Source organism: Oncorhynchus kisutch, linkage group LG12 (assembly GCF_002021735.2).
Source record: "Oncorhynchus kisutch isolate 150728-3 linkage group LG12, Okis_V2, whole genome shotgun sequence".
NCBI lineage: Eukaryota > Metazoa > Chordata > Actinopteri > Salmoniformes > Salmonidae > Oncorhynchus > Oncorhynchus kisutch.
In genome coordinates this window covers 1,073,909-1,090,923 of record NC_034185.2, presented here as the reverse complement: position 1 = coordinate 1,090,923, position 17,015 = coordinate 1,073,909, and the positions used below count along the sequence as shown (strand labels likewise).

The 17,015-nt window shown below is 45.9% G+C and overlaps 1 protein-coding gene across 2 annotated transcripts in view; it reads right to left on the bottom strand.

The window, feature by feature from the left end:
• selenoi (selenoprotein I) overlaps positions 1-17,015 on the bottom strand; it is a 54,751-nt gene continuing 37,736 nt past the window's right edge. The window contains exons 6-11 of one of the 2 annotated variants that reach the window (XR_004211827.1): positions 9,600-9,708; positions 9,416-9,464; positions 4,736-4,916; positions 4,032-4,211; positions 869-1,595; positions 1-832 (exon numbers count right to left, since the gene is read on the bottom strand). Coding sequence is in view for 1 of the 2 variants with exons in the window: in XM_031836716.1 (XP_031692576.1) it covers positions 1,488-1,595; positions 4,032-4,211; positions 4,736-4,916; positions 9,416-9,464; positions 9,600-9,708 (627 nt within the window). In the remaining variant the exon portion in view is untranslated. Of the gene's footprint in view, positions 1,596-4,031; positions 4,212-4,735; positions 4,917-9,415; positions 9,465-9,599; positions 9,709-17,015 lie in introns of both variants that reach the window. The other variant, XM_031836716.1, reaches the window with a different exon arrangement.

Genomic DNA, 17,015 nt, shown 5'->3' with positions numbered 1-17,015 from the left:
GACAGTGTTACAGGTGTATACCAGGTGTTACAGTAATACAGGTGTGACAGTACAGACAGTGACAGGTATATCTCATGGGGTTGTGGTCATGGCAGCCTGTTCCCTCAGAGTGAGTCGCTCCGCTGGCGGTTTTCAGACACACTCTTCATTCAAGCGCTGCTGCTACCAACACACACACACACACAAACACCCCAGCTATGAGAGATTAACAGAGAGGAAATCAAATGAAAAATAATTCAACAAAAAAAAGAACTCGAGCACGAATCGGCCTGTTGCCACGACGACACCTCAGGTGTGGGAGGATTCTGGAGGTCAGAGTTCAGACTACAGAGGTCACTACAGTTCACAGCTCAGGGGTCATCCTGGGGTCAGCGCTGAGCGAGGTCCATGATTGGGTGTTTCCACCCTCTGTCTCGCCCCCCAAAGGGCCCTGATTGGTCAGGACTGGCCTCACAGTTAACTCAGACTACCAACTGTCATCACCAAGCATGTGTGTAGTGCGCACGTGTGTGAAAGCATGTTTCACACACACCTCAGCTGAATTAGCGGAGTATTTTTAGATCATAATAATATTCTCTTTGTTCAGTTCTTTCTCTAAATAAAAAAAACAAAACCCCATTTTAATAATCATGTTGCCATATAAAGACAGACAGTTTCACTTCCCCTCAACACTCCAATCAGAAGACACAGCTGAGACTCCGCCTTCATACCCTTGATAGAACCATGACACACCAACTGACGGACCGACTGCACGATTCAGATGAGGTCCAGGGTTAGAGGTCAGGGGTGGGTCAGACCTGTCTGTCAAACTAGAGGTCAGGGGTGGTCAGACCTGTCTGTCAAACTAGAGGTCAGGGGTGGGTCAGACCTGTCTGTCAAACTAGAGGTCAGGGGTGGGTCAGACCTGTCTGTCAAACTAGAGGTCAGGGATGGGTCAGACCTGTCTGTCAAACTAGAGGTCAGGGGTGGGTCAGACCTGTCTGTCAAACTAGAGGTCAGGGATGGGTCAGACCTGTCTGTCAAACTAACTAACTGAAATGACATTTCCCCAAGGCAATAACATACTGAACATTCATAAGAGTGTGTGTGTGTTTAAACCGTTTAACAGTAAAGTAACAACTGTGGCGTTTGTGTAAGTGTGTCTAAGTATGTCTGTAAGCGATGTGTTTGGGTGTAAGCAGTGTGTGTGTGGTCTGGGCTCCTGTCCTCCCGGCTGAAGAATATTTCCGTAGGAAACAACATCTCATTGGCTCATCAGCTCAACCTATCAGCAGCCAAGGAACCAAGAGCCCCGGGATGCCGCCCCCAAAGTTCTGAGGGCCGCCCCCAAACTAACACTGCGCGGGAAGGGGGTTGGGGGGTGTGTGTGTGTGCCAGGGCGGAGGGTCAGAGATCAGATGGGTGGTAGAATCCTCGTGGGGGGAGTGGTGTGTTTCCATGGTAATGAGAGTGAAGTGTCGGTTGGCTGCAGAGGGAGGTGGGAGGGTCTAAACCTCTGCTCCCTGCAAGCCGATTCGCCCCTGGTCCTGTCAGTCAGTGCTGGGCTTCATCAGAGAGAAGGCAAAGATGTTGAAGTGATCGCTGAGCTGGTTCACCTGGAGAAAGAGGAGAGAGGGAGAAGGTGGAGGAGAGGATGGAGAGAGCGTATCATTTAACTTACAATGGCTAAATCTCAAACCAAGCATTTGGCCACTCTGCCATTTATCGATTGGTCACTGTGAGCTGATGTGATCAAGTCTGCCACTGTGGGCAAAATGAAAATTCAGATGTCCTTCATTTCCTAGGTAAACATGTAACTCTGAAGCTAGCTGTGCTATGTTGCTAACTAGGTAGGTAGAGACTTGGTGAGTCCTTGCTAATATCTAGCTAGATGGCCATGCTAGCAAGATGTTGAAGAATTTAATTAGATCTCACCACGATGTAACTACCGTTACCCCATACTGCCAGTACCAGCTAGCCACATTTTCAGATTACTAGCTAGCTAACTGGTTAGCATCATCATTCACTAGCATAACAAATAGGCTAGCTAGCTAAATTCTCACCTTGCTTGCCATGACAGCAGCTACTTGCAAGCTAATCAAGCAACCTTGCTAGCTAGAATGCAGCTAGTAAGCTTTCAGTAATGTGTCAAAATCCCTGCTAGCTAGCGTTAGAAGGCAATTGAGCTTCAGCCGGTATTTAAAAAAAGGCAGAGGCGGAAGGCTACTGAGTAATAGTGAAAGGGGGAGATGTGTTGTGTTGGGAAACAGCTTTTTTCACCCGACTTGTCCAATTTATCACCTTTAATAAGTTTAATAAAACACCTTAGAGAGTTTATATAATGTGTCACTACATTTAATTTGACCTTTATTTAACTAGGCAAGTCAGTTAAGAACAAATTCTTATTTTCAATGACGGCCTAGGAACAATGGGTTTAACTGCCTGTTCAGGGGCAGAACGACAGATTTGTACCTTGTCAGCTCAGTGGTTTGAACTTGCAACCTTCCAGTTACTAGTCCAACGCTCTAACCACTAGGCTACATGCCTATTTGATGTGTGTCAAATTTGAATGGGGTTTTTAGGGCGGCGCTAAAGTTCAGAAGTAAACAGCGGCTGTCGCGGCTTTTGAGAGTCATGATGGCTGGCAGTGATGACGATACAAATGAATGCATTATGTTGTACAACTGACTAGGTACCTCCCCTTACCCTGTCCCCTGTCCCTGTCTTCTTTTAAATCTGCGAGAGAAGCGCTACACCTGGTGGAGAGAGGCTGCATGACACAACGTGTTACGTCGCGATACGTCTAAATGTATCGTACAGTGTCAGAGGGGTCAGTTTTATAAAACTTTTCTAAAATATGATTGGTCCATTGCTATGCAAATCAATGCTTGAATAGAAACGTAGTTCACACCCCGGATTTTGCTACAGTCCCATTAGTTTTCATTACAGCCTGGATATTACCAGAGCGACAGCGCCGTAACGACAGCGCCGTAACGACAGAGCGACAGCGCCGTAACGACAGAGCGACAGCACCGTAACGACAGAGCGACAGCACCGTAACGACAGCACCGTAACGACAGAGCGACAGAGCCGTAACGACAGATCTGTAACGACAGAGCGACAGCACCGTATGACAGCGCCGTAACGACAGAGCGACAGCACCGTAACGACAGCGCAACAGCACCGTAACGACAGAGCCGTAACGACAGAGCGACAGCGCCGTAACGACAGAGCGACAGCACCGTAACGACAGAGCGACAGCACCGTAACAATGAAGTTTGCCAAGGAGAATGAAAACTAGCATAGTTCAGCTAGTCAGCTAGTTTCCCTGGAAAAATACAAGCTCGGGCCTAGTGCAAATGTGTGCCAGCTGGGTGCACATGCAAACTATGCTAATTCAGGGGACAGATTGTTGTTCTTATGCCCTGATATCAGGAGCTGGCAGCAAAAGGTTACATTAAACAATTCAGAGACTGAAACAAATTTATCAGATTACATATTTATGGAGAGCAAATCGACATACAATCCCAAAATCCGCTGTAACTGGCAATATCAAAATAAAGCCTACAACGATGTTTGAGTGAACCCTGAATACAGAAAATGTCTGGTGAACTTCAGGACACAGTAGACAAACAGAGCAACAGGGAGCAGAAACACCATTTAGTTGGTGTTTGTTTTAGCTCTGGAAGAGATAGTTAGCTACAGTGATTAAAGCGAGGTACAGTGTTTTCTGTGATTTATCTTCATTATTAGAATTGTTTTGGGAAAATGTGGCTGGTAATATTAGAGCCCCCACAGCTGGTCGACACATTTTATTTCCCACCCTGCTCACCACTGACACTGTAGCGTGTGTGTGTGTACCCACCACTGACACTCCGTAGTGTGTGTACTCACCACTGACACTCCGTAGTGTATGTGTGTGCGTGTACTCACCACTGACACTGTAGCGTGTGTGTGTACTCACCACTGACACTCCGTAGTGTATGTGTGTACTCACCACTGACACTGTAGCGTGTGTGTGTGTGTGTGTGTGTGTGTGTGTGTGTACTCACCACTGACACTCCGTAGTGTATGTGTGTGAGTATGACGATGGCCGTCCACACGTAGATCAACAGTGTCTCATTAGCAACCAGCCCTGTAACCGCCAACAACACCACCGTCGCCATGGGAACCAACAGCCAGCTCAGCGGTTGGCAACGGGTGTTACTCATCTGGCACACGATCAGCTTACACTGCAGACACACACAGACTTAGCAGTTATGTAGTTCATATCTTTATTTGTGGAGAGCAGGGAACTTTAATGGGGGCCACAAAAATCTAAGCTCATCATGAGGGGCTGCTGTGGCTCGTGGGGCTGCGTAGCCACACGTGCAGTCAGAGCCACATTTTGCATAGGGTGGTGAGAAATGCTGCAGTTTTTAATAAGACATCTGACAGAGTGACAATAAAATCAATGGGGGCCACCCGGTCAGTAATTCAACCATGATTACTACAAATTAAAGATAGCTGGATGCTAGACTTAACTTAATAATTTATTTTAAATGTAGCTGTCAGTGACTGACATAAGAGAAACTGCTGATGCACAAGCACATTCCAAAATGGAACCTTGTGTATTCTACTATTCTAACTCAAGGTCCCAGGGCCTGTAAGACAGGAGAGGGCCTGTAAGACAGGAGAGGGCCCGTAGGCAGGAAAGGGCCTGGTGCAGTGTGTGTGTGGTGTGTGTAGTTAGAGCTGGTGCATGCGTGTGACTCACTGTGACATTAGCGAAGGCTGTCCCCACCATGAGGTAGAAGACTCTGGGCTGCTGCTGGAGGATGCCGGATGGAGAGAAAATCACCCAGACAGAGGAGAGGAGGCAGAGGAGGACAGGAGAGAGGAAGGGGAGGAAGGCCTCGTACATACTGCTGTGTTTCAGAGTGTTATTACGAGATGCCCTGAGAGAGAGAGGGGGAGATAAAAGAGAGGGTTACCTCTAAAGCCCTGTCATGATCAAGTAAGTTGTTAGTTTAGTTTACTAGGATACTATTAATCTAAACTAACAGCTAATGGGGGTCCTAGTAAACTAAACTAACCACAGCTAACGGGGGTTACTAGTAAACTAAACTAACCACAGCTAACGGGGGTTACTAGTAAACTAAACTAACCACAGCTAACGGGGGTTACTAGTAAACTAAACTAACCACAGCTAACGGGGGTTACTAGTAAACTAAACTAACCACAGCTAACGGGGGTTACTAGTAAACTACACTAACCACAGCTAACGGGGGTTACTAGTAAACTAAACTAACCACAGCTAATGGGGGTCCTAGTAAACTACACTAACCACAGCTAACGGGGGTTACTAGTAAACTAAACTAACCACAGCTAATGGGGGTCCTAGTAAACTACACTAACCACAGCTAACGGGGGTTACTAGTAAACTACACTAACCACAGCTAACGGGGGTTACTAGTAAACTAAACTAACCACAGCTAATGGGGGTCCTAGTAAACTACACTAACCACAGCTAACGGGGGTTACTAGTAAACTACACTAACCACAGCTAACGGGGGTTACTAGTAAACTACACTAACCACAGCTAATGGGGGTTACTAGTAAACTACACTGACAACAGCTAACGGGGGTTACTAGTAAACTAAACTAACCACAGCTAATGGGGGTTACTAGTAAACTACACTGACAACAGCTAACGGGGGTTACTAGTAAACTAAACTAACCACAGCTAATGGGGGTTACTAGTAAACTACACTGACAACAGCTAACGGGGGTTACTAGTAAACTAAACTAACCACAGCTAATGGGGGTTACTAGTAAACTACACTAATCACAGCTAATGGGGGTTACTAGTAAACTAAACTAACAGCTAACGGGGGTTACTAGTAAACTAAACTAACCACAGCTAATGGGGGTTACTAGTAAACTACACTAACCACAGCTAACGGGGGTTACTAGTAAACTAAACTAACCACAGCTAATGGGGGTTACTAGTAAACTACACTAACCACAGCTAACGGGGGTTACTAGTAAACTACACTGACAACAGCTAACGGGGGTTACTAGTAAACTACACTGACAACAGCTAACGGGGGTTACTAGTAAACTACACTGACAACAGCTAACGGGGGTTACTAGTAAACTACACTGACAACAGCTAATGGGGGTTACTAGTAAACTACACTAACCACAGCTAACGGGGGTTACTAGTAAACTACACTGACAACAGCTAACGGGGGTTACTAGTAAACTACACTGACAACAGCTAACGGGGGTTACTAGTAAACTACACTGACAACAGCTAACGGGGGTTACTAGTAAACTACACTGACAACAGCTAACGGGGGTTACTAGTAAACTAAACTAACCACAGCTAATGGGGGTTACTAGTAAACTACACTAACCACAGCTAACGGGGGTTACTAGTAAACTACACTGACAACAGCTAACGGGGGTTACTAGTAAACTAAACTAACCACAGCTAATGGGGGTTACTAGTAAACTACACTAACCACAGCTAACGGGGGTTACTAGTAAACTACACTGACAACAGCTAACGGGGGTTACTAGTAAACTACACTGACAACAGCTAACGGGGGTTACTAGTAAACTACACTGACAACAGCTAACGGGGGTTACTAGTAAACTAAATTAACCACAGCTAACGGGGGTTACTAGTAAACTAAACTAACCACAGCTAACGGGGGTTACTAGTAAACTAAACTAATCACAGCTAACGGGGGTTACTAGTAAACTAAACTAATCACAGCTAACGGGGGTTACTAGTAAACTAAACTAACCACAGCTAACGGGGGTTACTAGTAAACTAAACTAACCACAGCTAACGGGGGTTACTAGTAAACTAAACTAACCACAGCTAACGGGGGTTACTAGTAAACTAAACTAACCACAGCTAACGGGGGTTACTAGTAAACTACACTAACCACAGCTAACGGGGGTTACTAGTAAACTACACTAATCACAGCTAACGGGGGTTACTAGTAAACTACACTGACAACAGCTAACGGGGGTTACTAGTAAACTACACTGACAACAGCTAACGGGGGTTACTAGTAAACTACACTGACAACAGCTAACGGGGGTTACTAGTAAACTACACTGACAACAGCTAACGGGGGTTACTAGTAAACTACACTGACAACAGCTAACGGGGGTTACTAGTAAACTACACTGACAACAGCTAACGGGGGTTACTAGTAAACTACACTGACAACAGCTAACGGGGGTTACTAGTAAACTACACTGACAACAGCTAACGGGGGTTACTAGTAAACTACACTGACAACAGCTAACGGGGGTTACTAGTAAACTACACTGACAACAGCTAACGGGGGTTACTAGTAAACTACACTGACAACAGCTAACGGGGGTAACTAGTAAACTACACTGACAACAGCTAACAGGGGTTACTAGTAAACTAAACTAACCACAGCTAACGGGAGTTACTAGTAAACTAAACTAATCACAGCTAACAGGGGTTACTAGTAAACTACACTGACAACAGCTAACGGGGGTTACTAGTAAACTAAACTAATCACAGCTAACGGGGGTTACTAGTAAACTACACTGACAACAGTTAACGGGGGTTACTAGTAAACTAAACTAATCACAGCTAACGGGGGTTACTAGTAAACTAAACTAACCACATCTAACAAGGTTACTAGTAAACTACACTGACAACAGCTAACAGGGGATCCGAGTAAACTAAACTAACAGCTAACGAGGGATCCTAGTAAACTAAACTACCAGCTAACGGGGGATCCTAGTAAACTAAACTAACAGCTAACGAGGGATCCTAATAAACTAAACTAACAGCTAACGGGAGATCCTAATAAACTAAACTAACAGCTAACGGTAGATCCTAGTCAACTAACAGCTAACGGGGGATCCTAGTAAACTAAACTAACAGCTAACGGGGGATCCTAGTAAACTAAACTAACAGCTAACGGGGGATCCTAGTAAACTAACAGCTAACGGGGGATCCTAGTAAACTAACAGCTAACGGGGGATCCTAGTAAACTAAACTAACAGCTAACGGGGGATCCTAGTAAACTAAACTAACAGCTAACGGGGGATCCTAGTAAACTAAACAAACAGCTAACGGGGGATCCTAGTAAACTAAACAAACAGCTAACGGGGGATCCTAGTAAACTAACAGCTAACGGGGGATCCTAGTAAACTAACAGCTAACGGGGGATCCTAGTAAACTAACAGCTAACGGGGGATCCTAGTAAACTAACAGCTAACGGGGGATCCTAGTAAACTAAAAGCTAACGAGGAATCCTAGTAAACTAACAGCTAACGGGGGATCCTAGTAAACTAACGGTAGATCCTAGTAAACTAACAGCTAACGGGGGATAATAGTAAACTAAACTAACAGCTAACGGGGGATCCTAGTAAACTAACAGCTAACGGGGGATCCTAGTAAACTAAACTAACAGCTAACGGGGGATCCTAGTAAACTAAACTAACAGCTAACGGGGGATCCTAGTAAACTAAACTAACAGCTAACGGGGGATCCTAGTAAACTAAACTAACAGCTAACGGGGGATCCTAGTAAACTAAAACAGCTAACGGGGGATCCTAGTAAACTAACAGCTAACGGGGAATCCTAGTAAACTAAACTAACGGGGGATCCTAGTAAACTAAACTAACGGGGGATCCTAGTAAACTAAACTAACGGGGGATCCTAGTAAACTAAACTAACGGGGGATCCTAGTAAACTAAACTAACAGCTAACGAGGGATCCTATTAATCTAAACTAATAGCTAACGGGAAATCCTAGTAAACTAAACTAACAGCTAACGAGGGATCCAAGTAAACTAACAGCTAACGAGGGATCCTAGTAAACTAAACTAACAGCTAACGGGGGATCCAAGTAAACTAAACTAACAACAGCCAATGGGGATCCTAGTAAACTAAACTAGCATCAGCTAATGGGGGATCCTAGTAAACTAAACTAACAGCTAACGAGGGATCCTATTAATCTAAACTAACAGCTAATGGGGGATCCTAGTAAACTAAACTAACGGGAAATCCTAGTAAACTAAACTAGCATCAGCTAATGGGGATCCTAGTAAACTAAACTAACATCAGATAATGGGGAACCTAGTAAACTAAACTAACATCAGCTAATGGGGATCCGAGTAAACTAAACTAACATCAGCTAATGTGGATCCTAGAAAACTAAACTAACATCAGCTAATGGGGGATTCTAGTGAACTAAACTAAGAAAAGCTGATGGGGGATCCAAGTGAGGGTTAAATTAGGTTGCTAGGTTAACGCACTGCAGCTGAACCAACTTGACATGTTGAGTCTGAAGGAGATTTACAGAGTCTGAGGGAGATTTAAGTTTACATGTTGAGTCTGTGAAGGAAAAATTACTATAACAGTTAGTAAGCTAAGAGCTGTAACTTACTTGAAGACGTTGTAGAGGCTCATGGGAAGGGTCACAGTGAACGAACAACCTGGTGGTGACACCACGAACAACCAATCAGAACACAACATCAATTTCCATAACATCATAACCAATCACACTGCACAGTGCACGAAACTGTCCAATCCCAGCTCAGACAACAGTAATCTGACCAACGGGAGCTCACCGAGGATCATGAAAGTGAAGAGGTCTCGGTAGTGGAAGTTCCACCAGATTGGTTCATACCACGTCTCCACGCCAACCATCGCTGTGAAGATGTACACTATAGAGATGGTCTGAGAGAGAGAGTCAGAGAGTGAGAGAAAGAGAGATGAGAGAACAGAGAGAGAAGTGCAACAGAGGGAGATGAGCGAGAGAAAGAGAGATGAGACAGAGACAGAGCAGAGAGAAGCAGATGAGAGAGAGATGAGAGGTCATGATCAGATCTCCTGCATTTTTCAGCATGTTCTTAAAAAAATAGATTAAGTTAGATAAACTTGGATTTTTTTGTCAGGAACATATACATGATACTACCCTCCACAACATAACCTTCACTATGTCACCAGGACATATTCAGGATTCTACCCTCCACAACACTATGTCACCAGGACATATACAGGATACTACCCTCCACAACACTATGTCACCAGGACATATACAGGATACTACCCTCCACAACATAACCTTCACTCCAAATCAAAACTCAAAACACACAACCTGATTTTGGATGGAATTACGGAATCACCTGGAAGGCTTACAGCTACCAAAGATGTTTATTCCAAAGCTATACAGGAAACACTCTGGAAAACATCAGAAACCTGAAAACTCCATCCAACTTGGAACCTGTTCAGAGGTAATTAAAATACAGTACCCTGTATATGTAAATAATGATAAGGCAAAAAAAATATCATAAAATGAAGCTCCTTATGGAAAATCAAGAGACAGTTTTTGCTGACTATAATAAAAATGGGAACATCAGCAACCGCATCTTCCACACAAACCATCCCCTGGCAGGGCACAGTGCTATATTAGCACACTACCCCATTGTTAAGAGCGGGGGGGGGGTAACTAGGGGTAGAAACTCCGGATACTAGACAACGAGGACTCTGTGTCAGCAAATATAAATCTCTATAAGTCTGGAACAGTAATGGTACAGGCCAACCCCAAACAGTTTCAGCTGGACTTTCACCTAATCAAAGAATTAGCTCAGCAGGAGAAGCTCTCCCTTGAGATAGATACCCCCACCCCGAGTGGGTCAGACCAGACGTCTTCATTAAATAACCCCACAAACGAGCAACTCCAAGCGGAAAGTCAATCTCCCAGCACAGAGTACTACCCCCTCATTGAAATGAAGGATACATTCACCCAGCTGGAGGTAAGGCAGGTGGAGCTGGAACAGCAGGTGATTACACTCCAGTCAGCACAGACCCAGACAACAGTCCAGCACAACACCCCCCCCTTAACTAGACCCGGAGAGCTGGAGGTGGAAAGATACATATCTGCACTCTGGAATGAAGTGAGACAACTTCAACAATATAAAATGCAAGAGCAGGAGAACAGAGCACTAGAGGAGAGGATCAGATTGCTGGAGGAGAGGTTGAGGGGGATGGCATGTGACAGAACAACCCACTAGAGAGGTGGCCACCCCCGCAGAGAAGCCAGCAGAACAGCCCACCTCAGACCCTGACCATAGCTTCGACATCGCAGAACAGACAAATGAAGCCCAAGCCCAGCGGCTCTCACCCCTTCTGAGCACCCCCCGCCAGCCACCCTGATAGCCCTCCTTACAACCCCCCCCACACCCACTGAGGACATACACAAGACACAGATTGTTCTCCTTATGGACTCAAATGGGAAATATATCACCCCACCAAACCACACAGTGTCTAAACTCTGGTGTCCAAACACCCAGCGTGCCCTAGACCTTCTGTCTGAGGACCAACTAGGGTCACCCAGCCACATAATAATACCGTAATTTCTGGACTATTAAGTACACCTGAATATGAGCCGCACCCACTGAATTATTAAAAAATATGTATTTTGTACATAAATAAGAAGCACATGTCTATAAGCCGCAGGTGCCCACCGGTACATTGAAACAAATCAACTTTACATAGCCTTTAAACGAAACACGGCTTGTAACAAAAATAAATAGGCTTTTAAACGAAACACGGCTTGTAACAAAAATAAATAGGCCTTTAAACGAAACACGGCTGCTGCTGCTCCAGTTTCAACTGTTCTGCCTTATTATTATTCGACCATGCTGGTCATTTATGAACATTTGAACATCTTGGCCATGTTCTGTTATAATCTCCACCTGGCACAGCCAGAAGAGGACTGGCCACCCCACATAGCCTGGTTCCTCTCTAGGTTTCTTCCTAGGTATTGGCCTTTCTAGGGAGTTTTTCCTAGCCACCGTGCTTCTACACCTGCATTGCTTGCTGTTTGGGGTTTTAGGCTGGGTTTCTGTACAGCACTTTGAGATATCAGCTGATGTACGAAGGGCTATATAAATAAATTTGATTTGAAACAAAAATAAATAGGCCTTTAAACGAAACACGGCTTGTAACAAAAATAGTGACCAATGACTTTCTTGGTCATTGGTCACTATCTTTGTAACAAGCCGTGTCTTCCTCCTCCTGTGCACTGAAACCACTGAAGTCATCTCCTTCAGTGTCGGAGTTGAATAGCCTCAGAATTGCTTCATCCCGATGTTGGATCGTTTTCATTGTCGCTCTCGTCACATTCATCCGGAGGAAAATTCCCCGCTGAGCTCATGCTGCCCCTTTAACACGCAGCAGTCCAGCCTTTCGAAACCCATTGATGATAGCGTTTTTTTTTACCCCTTTTTCTCACCAATTTCGTGGTATCCAATTGTTGTAGTAGCTACTATCTTGTCTCATCGCTACAACTCCCGTACGGCTCGGGAGAGACGAAGGTTGAAAGTCATGTGTCCTCCGATACACAACCCAACCAAGCCGCACTGCTTCTTAACACAGCGCGCATCCAACCCGGAAGCCAGTGTAACGGATGTTAGTTAGCAGTGTGCGCTAAATAGCCTTTCAATCGGTGACGTCACTTGCTCTGAGACCTTGAAATAGTAGTTCCCCTTGCTCTGCAAGGGCCGCGGCTTTTGTGGAGCGATGGGTAACGATGCTTCGTGGGTGACTGTTGTTGATGTGTGCAGAGGGTCCCTGGTTCGCGCTCGGGTATGGGCGAGGGGACGGTCTAAAGTTATACTGTTACACCAGCCGCACCAATGTGTCGGAGGAAACACAGTGCACCTGGCAACCTTGGTTAGCGCGCACTGCGCCTGGCCCGCCACAGGAGTCGCTGGTGCGCGATGAGACAAGGACATCCCTACCGACCAATCCCTCCCTAACCCGGACGACGCTAGGCCAATTGTGCATCGCCCCACGGACCTCCCGGACGCCGCCGGTTACGACAGAGCCTGGGTGCGAACCCAGGGACTCTGATGGCACAGCTGGCGCTGCAGTACAGCGCCCTTAACCACTGCGCCACCCAAGAGGCGATAGTGGGTTTTTTGACAATGCTCCACGCTGTCAGGACCCACTGGTAGACTTGACCATAAGTTGCTCTTCGCATGCAGCCCGTTTTAGTGAAGGATTTCTCCCCACTTGTCATCCAAGCCTCCCACTGAACACGGAGCGCCACCTTGATGGGAAGTTTGAGCGTGCTCGATTTACGTCACATTATGCGACGGTGCTCAGTTTTTTGGCGGCATGAATCTTGTGAAAGCGGGAAAAATCCATAAATTAGCCGCGTCATTGTATAAACCGCGAGGTTCAAAGCGTGGGAAAAAAGTAGCAGCTTATAGTCCGGAAATTACGGTACACACAGGCACAAACCACCTGAGAGCACAGCAGGAACGGGTGGCCACAACACTGAAGGGAGTGATTGAAAAAGTTTCTTATACTTTGCCCAACGCAGAAGTGGTTATCTCCACCCTGCTACCACGAAAAGACTTCCACCCTGCTACCATACAGCAGGTAAACGCAAGTATTTCTCGTGACTGTGCCTTTTCCTGGCCCACCACTCCACCCTGGACCTGAACAGCCAATATGACCAGGTCCACCACTCCACCCTGGACCTGAACAGCCTCTATGACCAGGCCCACTACTCCACCCTGGACCTGAACAGCCTCTATAACCAGGCCCACCACTCCACCCTGGACCTGAACAGCCTCTATAACCAGGCCCACCACTCCACCCTGGACCTGAACAGCCTCTATGACCAGGCCCACCACTCCACCCTGGACCTGAACAGCCTCTATGACCAGGTCCACCTATACAAGGCAGCAGTGCCCACATTGGCCTGGACTCTAAAGGACATCGCTCTCAAACTCAGCCCCAACACTTTACACAGGAGCAACAGATCAATAGACACCCCACCCAGACCAGCGAGATACTCTCCCAGACTTGCGGGACCCCCCCCCCCACTGGACCTACCCATAGAGGACCCACACCTACATTCAGACCACAGCACCACCAGCCACACACACCCCCACCACAACCAATCAACAGGCCCCCAAGTCAACCATGTCAACACACAATTTAGCCCCCCCCTCCAGATTAGACATATGCCCCTTCTTCCCACCCCACAGGGAGGGCCTCAACATGAAAGTCACACATACGCCCAGGCCGTGAGCAGGCAAACAGACCCAACCCCATACTCTTACACTAGCCCAAGCCAATGGCATGTACCAGATGCTCAGCAGGCTCTGCTCACACTTACTGACCTGGGGCCAAACCACACGACCAACAACATTGGACACTTTATGGAACACAACGCCTTCACCATCTCATCCTGGGGTATCCAAGGCCTGAGGTCATCTGCCTTTGGCCTAAAGAGCAGGGGCCTGGACTTCAAAGAAATCAGAAATACAGACATTGTCATCCTACAAGAAACCTGGTATAGAGGAGACGGACCCACTGGTTGCCCTCTTTGTTACAGAGAGCTGGTAGTCCATCCACCAAACTACCAGGTGGGTGGTATAGAGGAGACGGACCCACTGGTTGCCCTCTTTGTTACAGAGAGCTGGTAGTCCCATCCACCAAACTACCAGGTGTGAAACAGGGTATAGAGGAGACGGACCCACTGGTTGCCCTCTTTGTTACAGAGAGCTGGTAGTCCATCCACCATACTACCAGGTGGGTGGTATAGAGGAGACGGACCCACTGGTTGCCCTCTTTGTTACAGAGAGCTGGTAGTCCCATCCACCAAACTACCAGGTGGGTGGTATAGAGGAGACGGACCCACTGGTTGCCCTCTTTGTTACAGAGAGCTGGTAGTCCCATCCACCATACTACCAGGTGGGTGGTATAGAGGAGATGGACCCACAGGTTGCCCTCTTTGTTACAGAGAGCTGGTAGTCCCATCCACCAAACTACCAGGTGTGAAACAGGGTATAGAGGAGACGGACCCACTGGTTGCCCTCTTTGTTACAGAGAGCTGGTAGTCCATCCACCATACTACCAGGTGGGTGGTATAGAGGAGATGGACCCACAGGTTGCCCTCTTTGTTACAGAGAGCTGGTAGTCCCATCCACCAAACTACCAGGTGTGAAACAGGGTATAGAGGAGACGGACCCACTGGTTGCCCTCTTTGTTACAGAGAGCTGGTAGTCCCATCCACCAAACTACCAGGTGTGAAACAGGGTATAGAGGAGACGGACCCACTGGTTACCCTCTAGGTTACAGAGAGCTGGTAGTCCCATCCACCAAACTACCAGGTGTGAAACAGGGAAGGGACTCAGGGGGTATACTAATTTGGTATAGAGCAGACCTAACCCACTCCATTAAATTAATCAAACAGGAACATTTGACTAGAAATTCAAAAGGAAATGATTTTAACAGAGAAAAAAATATCCTCCTGTGTGCTACCTATACCACCCCCCCCCCCCCCCCCCCCATACTTTAATGAAGCCAGCTTCTCCATCCTGGAGGGGTAAATCAACCATTTCCAAGCCCAGGGACATGTACTAGTCTGTGGTGACCTTACATGCCAGAACCGGACAAGAACCTGACACCCTCGGCACACAGGGAGACAAACACCTACCTGGAGGAAACACCATTCCCTCCCCCATATGCCCCCCTAGACACAACTACAACACAACCAACAAAAACAGGTCACAACTCCAGCAGCTCTGTTGCATGCTGGGTATGAACATAGTCAATGGTAGGCTGAGGGGACTCCTACGGTAGGTACAGCTATAGCTAATTTCTTGGAAGTAGTACTGTAGACTACTTTATCACTGACCTCAACCCAGAGTCTCTCGACCGTTCGGTCACCCTACTGACACCCCTATCAGATCACAGCAAAATCTCTACCTGAAAAGAGCAATACTCAATCATGAGGCATCAAAGCCAAAGGAACTGAGTAACATTAAGAAATGCTATAGATGGAAGGAATGCAGTTTGGAAACCTACCAAAAAACTATTAGTCAACAACAAATTCAATCCCTTTAGACAATTTCCTGGGTAAAACATTCCACTGTAATAGTGAAGGTGTAAAAAAATAAAATCTATCTTAACAGTATATTTGACCTCTCAGCTTCCCTCCATCAAATCTAAAAATCTCAAATAGAAAACCGAAGAAAATGAACAACAAATGACAAATGGTTTGATGAAGAAAGCAAAAATCTAAGAAAGAAATCGAGAAACCTTTCCAACCAAAAACATAGAGACCCAGAAAACCTGAGTCTACGCCTTCACTGTGGTGAATCACTAAAACAATACAGAAATACACTACGGAAAAAGAAGGAACAGCACGTCAGAAATCAGCTCAATGTAATTGAAGAATCCATAGACTAACCTCTTCAGGGAAAATTGGAAAACACTAAACAAACAACACAAAGAATTATCTATCTAAAATGGAGATGTATGGATAAACCACTTCTTCAATCTGTTTGGCTCTATAACAAACAACACAAAGAATTATCTATCCAAAATGGAGATGTCTGGGTAAACCACTTCTCCAATCTGATTGGCTCTATAACAAAGAACAAACAGCAAAAACATATACATGATCAAATAATCTTAGAATCAACTATTAAAGACCAGAACCCACTGGATTCTCCAATTACATTGAATGAACTGCAGGACAAAATACAAACCCTCCAACCCAAAAAGGCCTGTGGTGTTGATGGTATCCTCAGTGAAATGATAAAATATACAGACCACAAATTCCAACTGGCTAGAACTCTTTAACGTCATCCTTAGCTCTGGCATCTTCCCCAATATTTGGAACCAAGGACTGATCACCCCAATCCACAAACGTGGAGACAAACTTGACCATAATAACTACCGTGGGATATGCATCAACCTTGGGAAAATACTCTGCATTACCATTAACAGCAGACTCAGAGACAGAGACAGCAGACTCAGAGACAGAGACAGAGTGTGTGTCAACAGTAACCTTGGGGAAATCCTCTGATTTACCATTAATAACAGCAGACTTGTACATTTCCTCAATGAATAACAATGTTCTGAGCAAATATCAAATTTGCTTTCTACCAAATTAACATACAACATACCACTTGTTCACTCTGCACATCCTACTTGACAACCAAACAAACCAAAAC